The 16,134-nt window shown below is 44.9% G+C and overlaps 1 protein-coding gene across 1 annotated transcript; it reads right to left on the bottom strand.

Moving 5' to 3' along the window:
• Nucleotides 1-10,471: 10,471 nt before the first annotated feature.
• LOC119289744 (GDSL esterase/lipase At4g16230-like) lies at nucleotides 10,472-12,441 on the bottom strand. The gene is made up of 5 exons (XM_037568979.1): nucleotides 12,100-12,441; nucleotides 11,799-11,984; nucleotides 11,548-11,660; nucleotides 11,001-11,475; nucleotides 10,472-10,807 (listed from the first exon to the last, which is right to left on the bottom strand). The coding sequence occupies exons 1-5, from the start codon at nucleotides 12,392-12,394 to the stop codon at nucleotides 10,608-10,610; spliced, it is 1,269 nt and encodes a 422-aa protein (XP_037424876.1). The 5' UTR covers nucleotides 12,395-12,441; the 3' UTR covers nucleotides 10,472-10,607.
• Between the last annotated feature and the right edge of the window lie 3,693 nt (nucleotides 12,442-16,134).

The following is a 16,134-nucleotide window of genomic DNA, read 5'->3' as shown; positions in this document are numbered from 1 at the left end:
CCTTTGTCTAGCGGTATAGTACTTGCCCGAGATTCAATCGTCGGTATACTGATACCTTGTTCAATCTCGTTACTGGCAAGTCTCTTTACTCGTTCCATAACACATCATCCCGTGATCAACCCCTTGGTCACATTGTGCACATTATGATGATGTCCTACCGAGTGGGCCCAGAGATACCTCTCTGTTTACACGGAGTGACAAATCCCAGTCTCGATTCGTGCCGACCCAACAGACACTTTCGGAGATACCTGTAGTGCACCTTTATAGTCACCCAGTTACGTTGTGACGTTTGGTACACCCAAAGCATTCCTACGGTATCCGGGAGTTGCACAATCTCATGGTCTAAGGAAATGATACTTGACATTAGAAAAGCTTTAGCATACGAACTACATGATCTTTGTGCTAGGCTTAGGATTGGGTCTTGTCCATCACATCATTCTGCTAATGATGTGATCCCGTTATCAACGACATCCAATGTCCATGGTTAGGAAACCGTAACCATCTATTGATCAACGAGCTAGTCAACAGAGGCTTACTAGGGACATGGTGTTGTCTATGTATCCACACATGTATCTGAGTTTCCTTTCAATACAATTATAGGATGGATAATAAACGATTATCATGAACAAGGAAATATGATAATAACTAATTTATTATTGCCTCTAGGGCATATTTCCAACAGTCTCCCACTTGCACTAGAGTCAATAATCTAGTTCACATCGCCATGTGATCAACACTGATAGGTCACATCGCCATGTGACCAACATCCAAAGAGTTTACTAGTGTCTTAAACTAGTTCACATCACCATGTGATTAAGTCTCAATGAGTTCTGGGGTTTGATCATGTTTTGCTTGTGAGAGAGGTTTTAGTCAACGGGTCTGCAACATTCAGATCTGTATGTACTTCGCAATTCTCTATGTCATATTGTAAATGCTGCTTCCACGCTCCACTTGGAGCTATTCCAAATGGTTGCTCCACTATACGTATCCGGTTTGCTACTCAGAGTCATTCGGATAGGTGTTAAAGCTTGCATCGACATAACCCTTTACGCCGAACTCTTTATCACCTCCATAATCGAGAAACATGTCCTTATTTACTCCAAGGACAATTTTTGACCGCTGTCCAATGATCCCCATTTCTGGATCATTCTTGTACCCCTTGACTGACTCATGGCAAGGCACACTTCCGGTGCGGTACACAGCATAGCATACTATAGATCCTACGTCTGAAGCATAGGGGACGACCTTCGTCCTTTGTCTCTCTTTTTCCGTGGTCGAGCTTTAACTCTTAACTTCATACCTTACAACTCAGGCAAGAACTCCTTCTTTGACTGATCCATCTTGAACACCTTTAAGATCATGTCAAGGTATGTGCTCATTTGGAAGTACTATTAAGCATTTTTTGATCCATCCTCATAGATCTTGATGCTCAATGTTCAAGTAGCTTAATCCAGGTTTTCCCTTGAAAAACACTTTTCAAATAACCCTATATGCTTTCCAGAAATTCTACATCATTTCTGATCAACAATATGTCAACAACATATACTCATCAGAAATTCTATAGTGCTCCCACTCACTTCTTTGGAAATACAAGTTTCTCATAAACTTTGTATAAACTCAAAATCTTTGATCATCTCATCAAAGCGTTCATTCCAACTCCGAGATGCTTACTCCAGTCCTTAGAAGGATCGCTGGTGCTAGCATACCTTTTAGCATCCTTAGGATCGACAAAACCTTTCTGATTGTATCACATACAACCTTTCCTTACGAAAATTGGTAAGGAAACTCGTTTTGACATCCATCTGCCAGATTTCATAAATGCAGCTAATGCTAACATGATTCTGATGGACTTAAGCATCGCTACGGATGAGAAAACCTCATCGTAGTCAACTCCTTGAACTTGTGAAAAACTCTTCATCACAAGTCGAGCTTCATAGACGGTGACATTACCGTCCACGTCCGTCTGTTTCTTAAAGATCCATTTATCTCAATGGCTTGCCGATCATCGGGCAAGTCCACCAAAGTCCATGCTTTGTTATGACACATGGATCATGTCTCGGATTTAATGGCTTCTAACCATTTGTCGGAATATGGGCCCACCATCGCTTCTCCATAGCTCGTAGGTTCATTGTTGTCTAGCAACATGACCTTCAAGACAGGATCACCGTACCACTCCGAAGCAGTATGTGTCCTTGTCGTTCTACGAGGTTCGGTAGTGACTTGATCCGAAACTTCATGATCACTATCATAAGCTTCCACTTCAATTGGTGTAGGTGCCACAGGAACCACTTCCTGTGCCCTGCTACACACTTGTTGAATTGACGGTTCAATAACCTCATCAAGTCTCCACCATCCTCCCACTCAATTCTTTCGAGAGAAACCTTTCCTCGAGAAAGGACCCGATTCAAGAAACAATCCCTATTGCTTTCGGATCTGAATTAGGAGGTACACCCAACTGTTTTGGGTGTCCTATGAAGATGCATTTTATCCGCTTTGGGTTCGAGCTTATCAACCTGAAACTTTTTCATATAAGCGTCGCAGCCCCAAACTTTTAAGAAACGACAACTTAGGTTTCTCCAAACGGTGTCGTCTCAACAGAATTACGTGGTGCCCTATTAAAGTGAGTGCGGTTGTCTCTAATGCCTAACCCATGAACGATAGTGGTAATTCGACAAGAGACATCATGGTACGCACCATATCCAATAGGGTGCAACTATGATGTTCGGACACACCATCACACTATGGTGTTCCAGGCGGTATTAATTGTGAAACAATTTCCACAATGTCTTAATTGCGTGCCAAAGCTCGTAACTCAGACACTCATCTCTATGATCATATCATAGACATTTTATCCTCTTGTCACGATGATCTTCAACTTCACTCTGAAATTACTTGAACCATTCAATAATTCAGACTTGTGCTTCATCAAGTAAATATACTTAGTATCTACTCAAATCATTCGTGAAGTAAGGACATAACGATATTCACTGCATGCCTCAGCACTCAATGGACTGCACACATCAAAATGTGTTACTTCCTACAAGTTGGTTTCTTGTTCCATTTTACTGAAAACGAGGCTTTCAGTCATCTTGCCCATGTGGTATGATTTGCATATCTCAAGTGATTCAAAATCAAGTGAGTCCAAACGATCCATCTGCATGGAGTTCCTTCATGCGTATACACCAATAGACATGGCTCGCGTGTCTCAAACTTTTCAAAACGAGTGAGTCCAAAGATCCATCAACATGGAGCTTCTTCATGCGATTTATACCAATATGACTTACATGGCAGTGCCACATGTAAGTGGTACTATCATTACTATCTTGTATCTTTTGGCATGAAAATGTGTATCACTACGATCGAGATTCAATAAACCACTCAGGTTTAATACTAATCTTGATGGTACAGGGAGCGCGCGATGTTTGATCACATCAAACTTGGAAACACTTCCAACACATATCGTCAGCTCACCTTTAGCTAGTCTCCGTTTATTCCGTAGCTCTTTTGTTTCGAGTTACTAACACTTTAGCAACCGAATCGGTATCTTAATACCCTGGTGCTACTAGGAGTACTAGTAAAGTACACATTTACATAATGTATATCCAATATACTTCTATCGACCTTGCCAGCCTTCTCATCTACCAAGTATCTAGGGTAATTCTGCTCCAGTGGTTGTTCCCCTTATTACAGAAGCACTTAGTATCGGGTTTGGGTTAAACCTTGGGTTTCTTCACTAGAGCAGCAGCTGATTTGCCGTTTCATGAAGTATCCCTTCTTGCCCTCGCCCTTCTTGAAACTAGTGGTTTCACCAACCATCAACAATTGATGCTCCTTCTTGATTTCTACTTTCGCGATGTCAAACAACGCGAATACCTCAAGGATCATCATCTCTATCCTTGATATGTTATAGTTCATCACGAAGCTCTAGCAGCTTGGTGGCAATGACTTTGGAGAAACATCACTATCTCATCTGGAAGATCAACTCCCACTCGATTCAAGTGATTGTTGCACTCAGACAATCTGAGCACAAGCTCAACGATTGAGCTTTTCTCCCTTAGTTTGTAGGATAAGAAAAACATCGGAGGTCTTATACCTCTTGACATGGGCACGAGCCTGAAATCCCAATTTCATCCCTCGAAACATCTCATATGTTCCGCGACATTTCGAAAACGTCTTTGGTGCCTCAACTCTAAACCGTTTAACTAAACTATCACGTAGTTATCAAAACGTGTATGTCCGATGTTCGCAACATCCACAAACGATGTTTGGGGTTTAGCACACTGAGCGGTGCATTAAGTACATGAGCTATCTACTGTCCGCATAATCGCTACTGTCAACTTTCAACTATATTTTCTCTAGGAACAAAACAGTGGAACTACAGCGCGAGCTTACGACATAATTTGCAAAGATCTTTTGACTATGTTCAGGATAATTAAGTTCATCTTATGAACTCCCACTCAGATAGATATCCCTCTAGTCATCTAAGTGATTACATGATCCGAGTCAACTAGGCCGTGTCCGATCATCACGTGAGACGGACTAGTCATCATTGGTGAACATCTTCATGTTGATCGTATCTACTATACGACTCATGCTCGACCTTTCGGTCTCTTGTGTTCCGAGGCCATGTCTATACATGCTAGGCTCGTCAAGTCAACCTAAGTGTTTCGCGTGTGTAAATCTGTCTTACACCCGTTGTATGTGAAGGTAAGAATCCATCACACCCGATCATCACGTGGTGCTTAGAAACGACGAACTTTCGCAACGGTGCACAGTTAGGGGGAACACTTTCTTGAAATTTTAATGAGGGATCATCTTATTTACTACCGTCGTTCTAAGAAAATAAGATGCATAAACATGATAAACATCACATGCAATCAAATAGTGACATGATATGGCCAATATCATATTGCTCCTTTTGATCTCCATCTTCGGGGCTCCATGATCATCATCGTCACTGGCATGACACCATGATCTCCATCACCGTGATCTCCATCATCGTGTCTCCATGAAGTTGTCTCGCCAACTCATTACTTCTACTACTATGGCTACCGGTTAGCAATAAAGTAAAGTAATTACATGGCGTTGTTCAATGACACGCAGGTCATACAATAAATAAAGACAACTCCTATGGCTCATGCCGGTTGTCATACTCATCGACATGCAAGTCGTGATTCCTATTACAAGAACATGATCAATCTCATACATCACATATCATTCATCACATTCTTCTTGGCCATATCACATCACATAGAATACCCTGCAAAAACAAGTTAGACGTCCTCTAATTGTTGTTTGCATGTTTTACGTGGCTGCTAATGGGTTTCTAGCAAGAACGTTTCTTACCTACGCAAAACCACAACGTGATATGCCAATTGCTATTTACCCTTCATAAGGACCCTTTTCATCGAATCCGTTCCGACTAAAGTGGGAGAGACCGGCACCCGCTAGCCACCTTATGCACCAAGTGCATGTCAGTCGGTGGAACCTGTCTCACGTAAGTGTACGTGTAAGGTCGGTCCGGGCCGCTTCATCCCACAATACCGTAACAAGATTGGACTAGTAACGGTAAGCATATTGAACAAAATCAACGCCCACAACTACTTTGTGTTCTACTCGTGCAAAGAATCTACGCAATAGACCTAGCTCATGATGCCACTGTTGGGGAACGTAGCAGAAATTCAAAATTTTCCTACGTGTCACCAAGATCTATCTATGGAGAAACCAGCAACGAGGGGAAGGAGAGTGCATCTACATACCCTTGTAGATCGCTAAGCGGAAGCGTTCAAGAGAACGGGGTTGAAGGAGTCGTACTCGTCGTGATCCAAATCACCGGAGATCCTAGTGCCAAACGGACTGCACCTCCGCGTTCAACACACGTACAGCCCGGTGACGTCTCCCACGCCTTGATCCAGCAAGGAGAGAGGGAGAGGTTGAGGAAGACTCCATCCAGCAGCAGCACAACGGCGTGGTGGTGGTGGAGGAGCGTGGCAATCCTGCAGGGCTTCGCCAAGCATCGCGGGAGAGGAGGAGTAAGAGAGGTAGGGCTGCGCCAATAGAGGGAGAAACTCATGTGTTGGGCAGCCCCCAAGCCTCAAGTATTTATAGGGGGAGGGGAGGGGGCTGCGCCCCCTCTAGGGTTCCCTCCCCAAGGGTGGCGGCAGCCCCCAGATGCCATCTAGGTGGCGGCCAGAGGGGGAGAGAGGGGAGGCGCGCCTGGGGTGGGCCTTAGGGCCCATCTGCCCTAGGGTTTGCCCCCTCCCACTCTCCCTTGCGCCTTGGGCCCCTTGTGGGGGGCGCACCAGCCCACCTGGGGCTGGTTCCCTCCCACACTTGGCCCATGCAGCCCTCCGGGGTTGGTGGCCCCACTTGGTGGACCCCCGGGACCCTCCCGGTGGTCCCGATACGTTACCGGAAAAACCCGAAACTTTTCCGGTGACCAAAACAGGACTTCCCATATATAAATCTTTACCTCCGGACCATTCCGGAACTCCTCGTGACATTCGGGATCTCATCCAGGACTCCGAACAACATTCGGTAACCACATACAAACTTCCTTTATAACCCTAGCGTCATCAAACCTTAAGTGTGTAGACCCTACGGGTTCGGGAACCATGCAGACATGACCGAGACGTTCTCCGGTCAATAACCAACAGAGGGATCTGGATACCCATGTTGGCTCCCACATGTTCCACGATGATCTCATCGGATGAACCACGATGTCAAGGACTCAATCGATCCCGTATACAATTCCCTTTGTCTAGCGGTATAGTACTTGCCCGAGATTCGATCGTCGGTATGCTGATACCTTGTTCAATCTCGTTACCGGCAAGTCTCTTTACTCGTTCTGTAACACATCATCCCGTGATCAACCCCTTGGTCACATTGTGCACATTATGATGATGTCCTACCGAGTGGGCCCAGAGATACCTCTCCGTTTACACGGAGTGACAAATCCCAGTCTCGATTCGTGCCAACCCAACAGACACTTTCGGAGATACCTGTAGTGCACCTTTATAGTCACCCAGTTACGTTGTGACATTTGGTACACCCAAAGCATTCCTACGGTATCCGGGAGTTGCACAATCTCATGGTCTAAGGAAATGATACTTGACATTAGAAAAGCTTTAGCATACGAACTACACGATCTTTGTGCTAGGCTTAGGATTGGGTCTTGTCCATCACATCATTCTGCTAATAATGTGATCCCGTTATCAACGACATCCAATGTCCATGGTTAGGAAACGGTAACCATCTATTGATCAACGGGCTAGTCAACAGAGGCTTACTAGGGACATGGTGTTGTCTATGTATCCACACATGTATCTGAGTTTCCTATCAATACAATTATAGCATGGATAATAAACGATTATCATGAACAAGGAAATATGATAATAACTAATTTATTATTGCCTCTAGGGCATATTTCCAACAGTATAATGTATCCGTAAAGATTTGTTACGATTGACAACTTACCGCAGGGGCCGGGTTATTCTTGCAAAATGGAAGTAAGCCGAAGGCGTTGCTCGTCACAGTGCCCTCCTTCAGCAGTGACTGGGTTGTAGCATCCACCACGTCATCTGGTAAGTCATCAGGGCTATGGCGTAGCGGATCATTCTTTTCTACAGTATAAGTACACATTAAGCCGGGACGGCGGCTTAATGGAAGTATACGCCAAGTGACCCAGACTTGGACCAGATCGATGCCGTTTAAACCATTTCCCAAGAGAGCTTTAATCTTCCTGATGGTGGAATTGAGAGGCACGCGTTCAAGGGTTGTGGTGGAATTGAGAGGCATGCGTTCAAGGGTTGTCAGCTTGTCTGGTAGCGGATGGTTAGATTCAAGGCGCAGGGCGCGAAAGCCGGGCAGAGGTTTTTCATCAGCCGGAGAAGTGTCCTGGCAGTAGAACCACGTCTGGTTCCAAGATTTTGGGTGGCTCGACAACTCAGCATAAGGGAAAAGACAGTCTCTTCGTCGCTGGATTGAGATGTCGCCAAGTTCAAGACTGGGTCAGTTGGCACGTTCATTTTGCCGGTTCATGTAAAAAAGTTCCCGGAACAAAAGCAAACTCGGTTCTTCTCCCAGGTACACCTCGCAGAAGACTTGGAAATTGCAAATATTTGACACGAAATTGGGTCCGATGTCTTGAGGTCTAAGATCAAAGAAATTTAACACCTCTCTAAAGAATTCTGAGCCGGGAGGAGCAAATCCACGGCTCATATGATCTGTAAAAATTACTACTTCCCCTGCTTTGGGGTGAGGCTTTTCTTCAGATGGGTTAGGGGCACGGTAAGACATGACATCCTTTTTTGGAAGATGCCCAGACTTCACAAACTCAGCTAGTTTGCTATTGGTAACTATGGATGGAACCCAATTGCAAGTCATAGGGGCCTTGGTAGCTTTAGGAGCCATCACAGCAATTGGCCTATGGAAAAACAAGAAATCCGGTTCAATTTTAACCCGGGGGAAGAATCCTGATTATTCAAGGTGGCGGCTTAATGAGGGGCCTAATGATATAAGGATGACTGTGCAACAATATTTAAGCCGCTACGAGTATCAAGTGCAGTTTAAAAAATTTCCGGGTCATGAGGAGCAATTAGGGTCCTGTGTCATTTATTTAAGCCGGACACCTCGACAGTTGTGTTTCAGAGCAGTTACCAGAAGAGGTTTTCCGGGTGATAAAAGCAAGTTTCACAGATAACAGTTATTACTCTGGATCAAAATATTGCTCTGAAAGGAAATTTTTCTAGACCTAAAACGAGGCAGAGAAGTTCATGCACTCGAAGAGGATTCCTGAACAAGGGAAAGGAGATCTATTTTTATGCAAGATCAACACAACAAGCACCGCAGCAATTCTACGTAGTTTCCACGATCTAAACAGGGCATTGGAAGGAACTAGCGAGGGTTTGGTGTCGGCCAGTGATGAACACCGATGAACTCGGCAAGGACCTAATGCAGATCCGAGAAAGGGAATAAGAGGAACTCACGGATGCGGACGAGCTCGGAGGTTCGCCGTCGATCTCTGGTCAGAGTCAGGTTGATGCGGCGGCCTGAGTCAATGAAGACGAGAGGTTCGACGGTGGCGGCGGCAGAGCTCGGGAGGAGGCAAGAGGAAGAAGACGACTGGGGGGAAAGACTTAGGTTGCCCTATTAATAAAAGAAGACTGACTGAGAGGGCGCGAAAAACGAGGAAATAACATTTATTATCCAGCGGCTCGGGCGCCTCGATTCTCGGGACAGTCAGTAAAGATAAAGATCCGTTGAAGATATGGCGGAATAAAAATAAGTTTTATTGAAGATGACGTCACGGTGATTTAACCCGGATCCAGATGATGACGTCACGGCGGGTTAAAATTCTTCATGCAAGACAAAAGACTGCAGGACAGTTCATAAGGTATTTTAAGATTGACATGAACAGGTTCAAATCAATCTGGGGCCTAATGTTGGGGATATAACTATTTGTGTAAGCCGCCCAGGAGGGGCCGGGTTACGCAAAGAAGACTCATCAGAGAGAAGCCCAAGACCAAGGCATGAAGATGGTGGCTCATAGAAAGCTTAAGGCCCACAGGCGACTTAAGGCCTGTTGTAGTAAACCGCTGTAATAATATTACTTGTATCATAAGGTAGACTTAGCTAGTCACCGAGCCGGACAATGTTTATAAGCCGGCCGGGACTCTGTAAGCCGCAGGGCGTCCACCTGTGTATATAAGGGGACGACCCGCTGGCGGCTTAGGGCAAGAAACAACTCATCGAGAGCCAGGCATAGCGTATCTTGCTCCCTGGTCATCGAAACATCAATACCAACCCAACTAGACGTAGGCCTTACCTTCACCGTAAGGGGCCGAACTAGTATAAAACCTCTCGTGTCCTTTGTCCCGATTAACCCCTTCAAGCTTCCTAGTTGCGATGACTCCATAACTAAGTCCTTTCACGAGGACATCTGACGTGACAATTCCATTAAGCAACTTGGAAAGATTGAGTTTCTTTAAAAATCGAAGAACCAACCCGACCGGTTCAGTCTAGTTTGAGCTTCACCCTCCAACTTGCATTAGACAGTATATCTTTTTCTTTTGCACCGGGGCAGGGGAGGGGGAAGGTTTTTTTTTTGCGGGGGCACATACTATATCTTTGCATGTTAAAATAGTTGTTGGCCTAAAGTGTTTTATTACTCACAGTCTCGCTTAGTATTTGTGTCCTGTCTTTATTTCCCATTTCTAAATTTGCTGCTTCAGTTTGTTTTCATGTTGCTAGCTTAATTTACCTTGCCTTATAGAAGGGCGATAGTAGTAAGCTATTTCCAAGTGATCACTCAGGTGAAAATGCTGCTAAGTCATGCTCAACCATTGCCCCCGTGGTTCGAACCATGTATTTGCGGTCATCAAGATAATTTTCTTGGTCCGTTGTCAGAAGCATAAGGCACAAAACTAATTCTGGCTGTAGATAATGTTACAAAGAAGAAAAATGAGTAATCTTTATTAGTAGATAGAAAGGTCGGACAGATGACCTATTTTATTCTTCCTGGCATACTTATTGCATATTCGGGTTGCTCCAATAGCACAATTTGGAGCCGAAACAAATACATGCTACTAAAATACCACAAGATAAGATTATTTTTTCGCCAGCAGAGCCTTAAAGGTAATTGGAAATGTAAATTGGGGTGGACCATAGTAGAACGCAGCAGCTGTCAGCTTGGCGGCCCTATCTGTCATGAACTCCGGGTCCCAGAACCAGTAACCATCGGGGTTGTAGCAGTACGTCCAGTCGGGGTAGCTCCACTCGCTGCAGGAGTCCTGGGTATTCACTAGCCCTGCACCTCATACAACATAATAATTAAACAATGAAACAAACCACAATTAAATGAACATTGGAGACATGTGCGTTATTGGTAGATAATGGAATTCTGCTCCCAGATTGGGGTGTCCTATGTAAATAGGGCATTAGTGGTTGGTTAATTTTCAATAGAAGAAAGAGTATCAGTTCTAGTTTACTGTGCTACGTACCATAATTTGATGGGTTGGCAAAGACGGCGGTGGTGAAGCCGTAGAAGTCGCCGATGGAGTAGGAGAGACCCGACTTCTTGGACGCGAGGCCAGCCATTAGGGGCTTCAGGGCCGCGTCGAACGCGGTGGCGTTCTCGTTCAGGCTCTGGTCACACTCATACCTGTAGGGAGGTGGCATGCAACCGATGATGCCAACGTTTACGATGGCCATCTTCCTGGCGCCCATGTCATAAAGGGACGAGATGGCTTCCCCGTAAAGAGTGATGAGCTCCTGGAGCTCGGTCTGTGATCGTGGATATCCAGACTCGACGTTCCATCTTGGATCGAGGTCCTGGCCACCGGTGCCAAGGAGGAAGAAGGACTTGGAGAGGAGCTCACGCAATTTGGCGTCGCCACCCAGCTTGGCCTCCATCTGGGACCTCGTCACCTTGAAGTGCTCAAGCTGCTTCGGCAACGAGATGGAACGTTCTCCGTTCTGCATGCATCTCTCATTTCAAATGTTGGTAATTTCCCACAAGTGCAAATTTAGTGTAATGGGTTGACTTACAGTGGAGATTTTGATACCGGAACCCGCTGAGGCATAGTTGGCTCCCCACATGTTGAGCCCACCGTTCAACGACATGTAAGCTGGAGGGCTCTGCTGGAAGCCGATTGATGTTGCTGGACACCATAAAACCAACCATCCAATCAATCATGGATGATCGATCGATGAGTAGGCAAATGATGTGTTAATTGAGAGGCCAGGGATATCCTCTTTTTTTTTTAAAAGGATGTATCATGGGTTTGGCACGCACGTACCCACGGTGTCGGCCAAGTTGGCTCCGTTGCTGAACCTGCCACTGCTAGATTGGGAGACTTGAGGGGGGTGCCCCTCCTCCGTTTCGACCTTGGGCAAGTATGCGTTGTTGCCGACGTCCAACACCCCGTCTCCGAACACGAACATGGCCGGTGGAGGCACGGGCTTCGCCGGCTTTACCTCGTCGTCTATTTTCACCAGAACATGCATTATATTATACTATTTCATCACAAACCCAACACCCAACCAACAAATTCAAAATTAAAGAGAATTTTAAAAAGATCAAAATTAAAGAGTACGTACGGCAGAATGTCTTGCAGTCGGGGCAGAGAACGATGCACTGCTGGGGGCAGCGGTCGGGGCAGGTGCTCGTGCACCCCGGCCTCTTCCCGTCGGTGTCCTTGCAGGTAACGTTCCTGGGAGGGACGACCTCCCCCGCCCCCTCGTGGCCGTCCGGGGAGCCCGGAGATGGGTATGAGCCCGGGGACGGATACGAGTCCGGGGAGCTTGGGGACGACGGGTATTGCGCCGACGCCAATGCCGACATCGCCAGCAAGCAGAGGATACCCACCCTGAGCAGACTGACATGCAACGCCATTGCTGCTGCCAACTGGTGCAAGCTAATCGATGGAAAGACTATGTAAGCTGTTGCTGCTTGCCGTTGTGATCGAGGGCCTCAAGGATATCCGTATATAGTATGGCTATAGTTAGCACAGCAAGCTGGGTTAATGGCGAGCGTTGACCCAGATTGCCGGACCAGCAATGTAAGTAGCCCAACTGTCTTAGGCTGGTCATAGTGGGGAGTAACTTAGACTAGTAACATACATATGTTACTAGTCTATATTACTATCTTCATAGTGGGTAGTGTCATAGGTGTGGTAACATAGTTGCCTTCATTTATTACTTTGTAGACTCATTATGCATTGGAAACCGCTATGTAATGGTAACATATTATGTTACTCTATTTGCCTCTCTCCTCATTAACTACTTGCCACATCACCATTTTTGCTTATGTGACATCTATGTTACTACCTATGTTACTCCCACTATGACCAGCCTTATGAACGACGACAAGTATGAAGCAAGATTTAATCAAGATACTCTTGGAATACAAGTCGGCAACTCATAAGATTCTCCGGTGCAGTCGAGGCCGGTGCCTCGGGGTCAGGATATATATAATTATATACTTCAATAGGTAATGCAACTGCAGCTGGGGAGACTTGTACGCGCAGGCAGAGGGAAACAACCCATGGATGAACTGAAGAGATAGAGAGTAGCCTGTGCGTGTGATCGGGCTGGCGGCAGACCCACGCGTCCATGCTTCATATTAGTAACTACGGAATACAGGAGACTAAGTCAAGGCCTTACAAGTCAAATCTTGAGATGATATGCCTCCTCACGTGCTCATGCTTGAAATCTGAAATCTTCAAAACTAAGTCGGTCGCCCCAAAAGTCAGAGCGCACAATTTTTGTATTTTATTTTTTTGAACACGTCAGAGCTCATAACTGTGATTTACCTAGTAGCCATGGAGGGCGTCTTAGCGATTGGATTTCAACAGAATCTAATTTTGTTGATGATCTTGATTTGTGGCTGGGTGCATATCTCGTCTATAGTTGCATGGTTTTGTTTTTTTCTCTTTTCGAAAAGGAGGTTATCCCCGGTCTCTGCATCAGAGTGATGCATACGGCCATCTTATTAAGAAGCAAATGGTCCAACAAAGTCTTCAAGTCTTAAAAAAGAAAAAGTGCTCACAAAGAGCAAAACGACATAAAAACAGGATAGCCACAACGGGCAGGCAAAAAAACAGATAGGAAACTAAACACCTATCCTATTACATGACCACCATCTAAATCAGTTGAAGATAGCCCGTGCTACCGTCTCTCACCGGATAGGCCCAGTAACCATACGCTCTCTGGCGTCCGTCAGAGTGAGTAGCGACCACATACGGATGAGTGCAGTGGCCCGAAAAATAACCTGCAAAAAATGAGTATGTGTTGTTCTGTTAAAAACAAAATCATTCCTGCAGTTCCATGCTGCCCATAATAAAGCACATACTCCTACTCAAATATGTCTCGTCGTTTGACTCTCCACACATGGTTCGATCGAGGTATAGAACCAGTGTTGATAATATCCAAATACGTGGATTTAACCGAAAACACTCCATTCTTGGTTAGTTTCCAGTGCAGCTGGTCTGGCTGTTGAGAAAGGTGAACAACCATCAATCTTCTCACAAGATGGAGCCAAGCTTCCCAACGTTTTCCCACTAAAGTCCTCCTGATTTGGATATTGAGAGGGTTGGACTGGAATACTGTTGCAACATAAGCGTCTCTTCGCTGAACAATATTATAGAGAGAAGGATATTGGAGTGCAAGGGGCGTCTCCCCTAACCATCTATCCTCCCAGAATATCGTGGTAGTACCGTTTCCAACGTTAAATTTTTTCATGTTCAAAAAGACTGACTTCACTCTCATCAGTCCCTTCCAAAATGATGAATCAGTCGGTCTGACCGTCACCTGGGATAAGGTTTTGGAATGTAGGTACTTATTACGCAAAATCTGGGCCCATGTAGCATTAGTCTCTACAGATAGCTTATACAACCAATTGCTGAGAAGACATCTATTCTTCACCTCTAAATTTTCAATGCAAAGACCCCTTGGTATTTTGGCCTACAGATTATATCCCATTTAGTGAGTTTGTACTTTCGTTTTAACTCATCACTCTGCCAGAAGAAGCGCGATCAATAGAAGTCCAGTCTTTTCGGAACTCCAACTGGTACCTCAAAGAAGGACAAGAGAAACACAGGCATACTCGTGAGAACCGAATTAATGAAAATTAGTCGGCCTCCATATGACATAAGCTTGCCCTTCCAGCAGCTTAGTTTCTTTTCAAATTGATCCTCATTGCACTTCCATTCTTCGTTGGAAAGCTTGCGATGGTGAATTGCTACACCCAAATACGTAAAGGGCAAGGAACCCAATTCACACCGAAACAATTGTTTGTAAGCTTCTTGTTCGTCTTTTGCTCTTCCAAAGCAAAATAATTCACTTTTATGGAAGTTAATCTTTAACCTCGACAACTGTTCGAATAAGCATAACACAAGTTTCATGTTTCTTGCTTTTGCCAAATCATGCTCCATAAAGATGATAGTATTATCAGCATACTGTAAAATAGACACTCCTCCGTCCACTAGATGCGGGACGAGCCCACCTACCTGGCCATTATCCTTAGCTCTTCCTATTAGGATCGTCAACATGTCTACCACAATGTTGAACAGAATAGGTGACATCGGCTCTCCTTGCCTCAGACCCTTGTATGTCTGAAAATAATGACCTATGTCATCATTCACTTTGATTCTTACACTCCCTTTTTGCGTGAAAAAATCTACCTGGTTTCTCCAGGACTTATCGAAACCTTTCATCCGCAAGGCCTGCTGAAGAAATGGCCATTTTACCTCATCGTACGCTTTCTCAAAATCCACTTTAAAAACCACCCCATCTAGTTTTTTCGTGTGGATTCCATGGAGCATTCATGTAGGACCACAACCCCTTCTAGGATATTTCTATCCAGCATGAAAGCAGTTTGAGATGGATGTACCATAGCATGCGCAATCTGCGAAAGCCTGTTAGTTCCAACCTTGATGAAAATTTTAAAGCTGACATTAAGAAGACAGATCGGCCTGAACTGCTCAATCCGCACTGCCTCTGTTTTCTTAGGAAGCAATGTAATCGTTCCGAAATTTAGGTGAAATAGCTGCAAATGTTCAGAAAACAAATCATGGAACATCGGGAGCAAATCACCCTTAATGATGTGCCGGCACTTTTTGTAAAACTCAGCCGGAAAACCATCCGGACCAGACGCTTTATTATTCTTCATTTGCGAAATTGCCTCAAACACCTCTTTCTCCGAAAATGGGGCGGTCAAAATATTGTTCTCATCCGTTGCAAGTTGAGGGATATCCTCAACCATCGACTCATCTAAGGACACGAAATTATCCTCAGGTGGCCCAAAAAGCTGTTTATAGTAGTTGGTGATATAAATTTTTAGGTTCTCCTGTCCTACAATCGTCCCCTCATTTTGCTCGAGCTGAAAGATTATCTTCTTTCGATGCTTGTCATTCGCATTCATATGGAATAATTGAGTGTTATCATCCCCTTGGACGACTTTGCGGACTTTAGCTCTTAGTGCCCACTTCAATTCTTCCTTTCGAAGCAATTCTTTCAGTCTCATTTCCGCCTCCAATTTAGTTTCCATCTCCCTGGTGTCTAAAATGGAGGACTCGGCTTTTATTTCGAAGGAGTTAATAAGGTGAAGGAGCCTTTCCTTTTCAACCTTATACA

Source organism: Triticum dicoccoides, chromosome 4A (genome assembly GCF_002162155.2).
Source record: "Triticum dicoccoides isolate Atlit2015 ecotype Zavitan chromosome 4A, WEW_v2.0, whole genome shotgun sequence".
Lineage (NCBI taxonomy): Eukaryota > Viridiplantae > Streptophyta > Magnoliopsida > Poales > Poaceae > Triticum > Triticum dicoccoides.
The sequence above is the reverse complement of the archived record's forward strand: the minus strand, read 5'-3'. Positions and strand labels throughout refer to the sequence as shown.

Excerpts from the sequence above, each read along its gene's own strand:
- LOC119289744 (XM_037568979.1), bottom strand. The coding sequence starts at position 12,394 with ATGGCGTTGCATGTCAGTCTGCTCAGGGTGGGTATCCTCTGCTTGCTG. Across the intron at positions 11,985-12,099 it reads CGACTGCAAGACATTCTGCC|ACGACGAGGTAAAGCCGGCG; the intron begins GTACGTACTCTT and ends TGGTGAAAATAG. Across the intron at positions 11,661-11,798 it reads CAACTTGGCCGACACCGTGG|CAACATCAATCGGCTTCCAG; the intron begins GTACGTGCGTGC and ends TATGGTGTCCAG.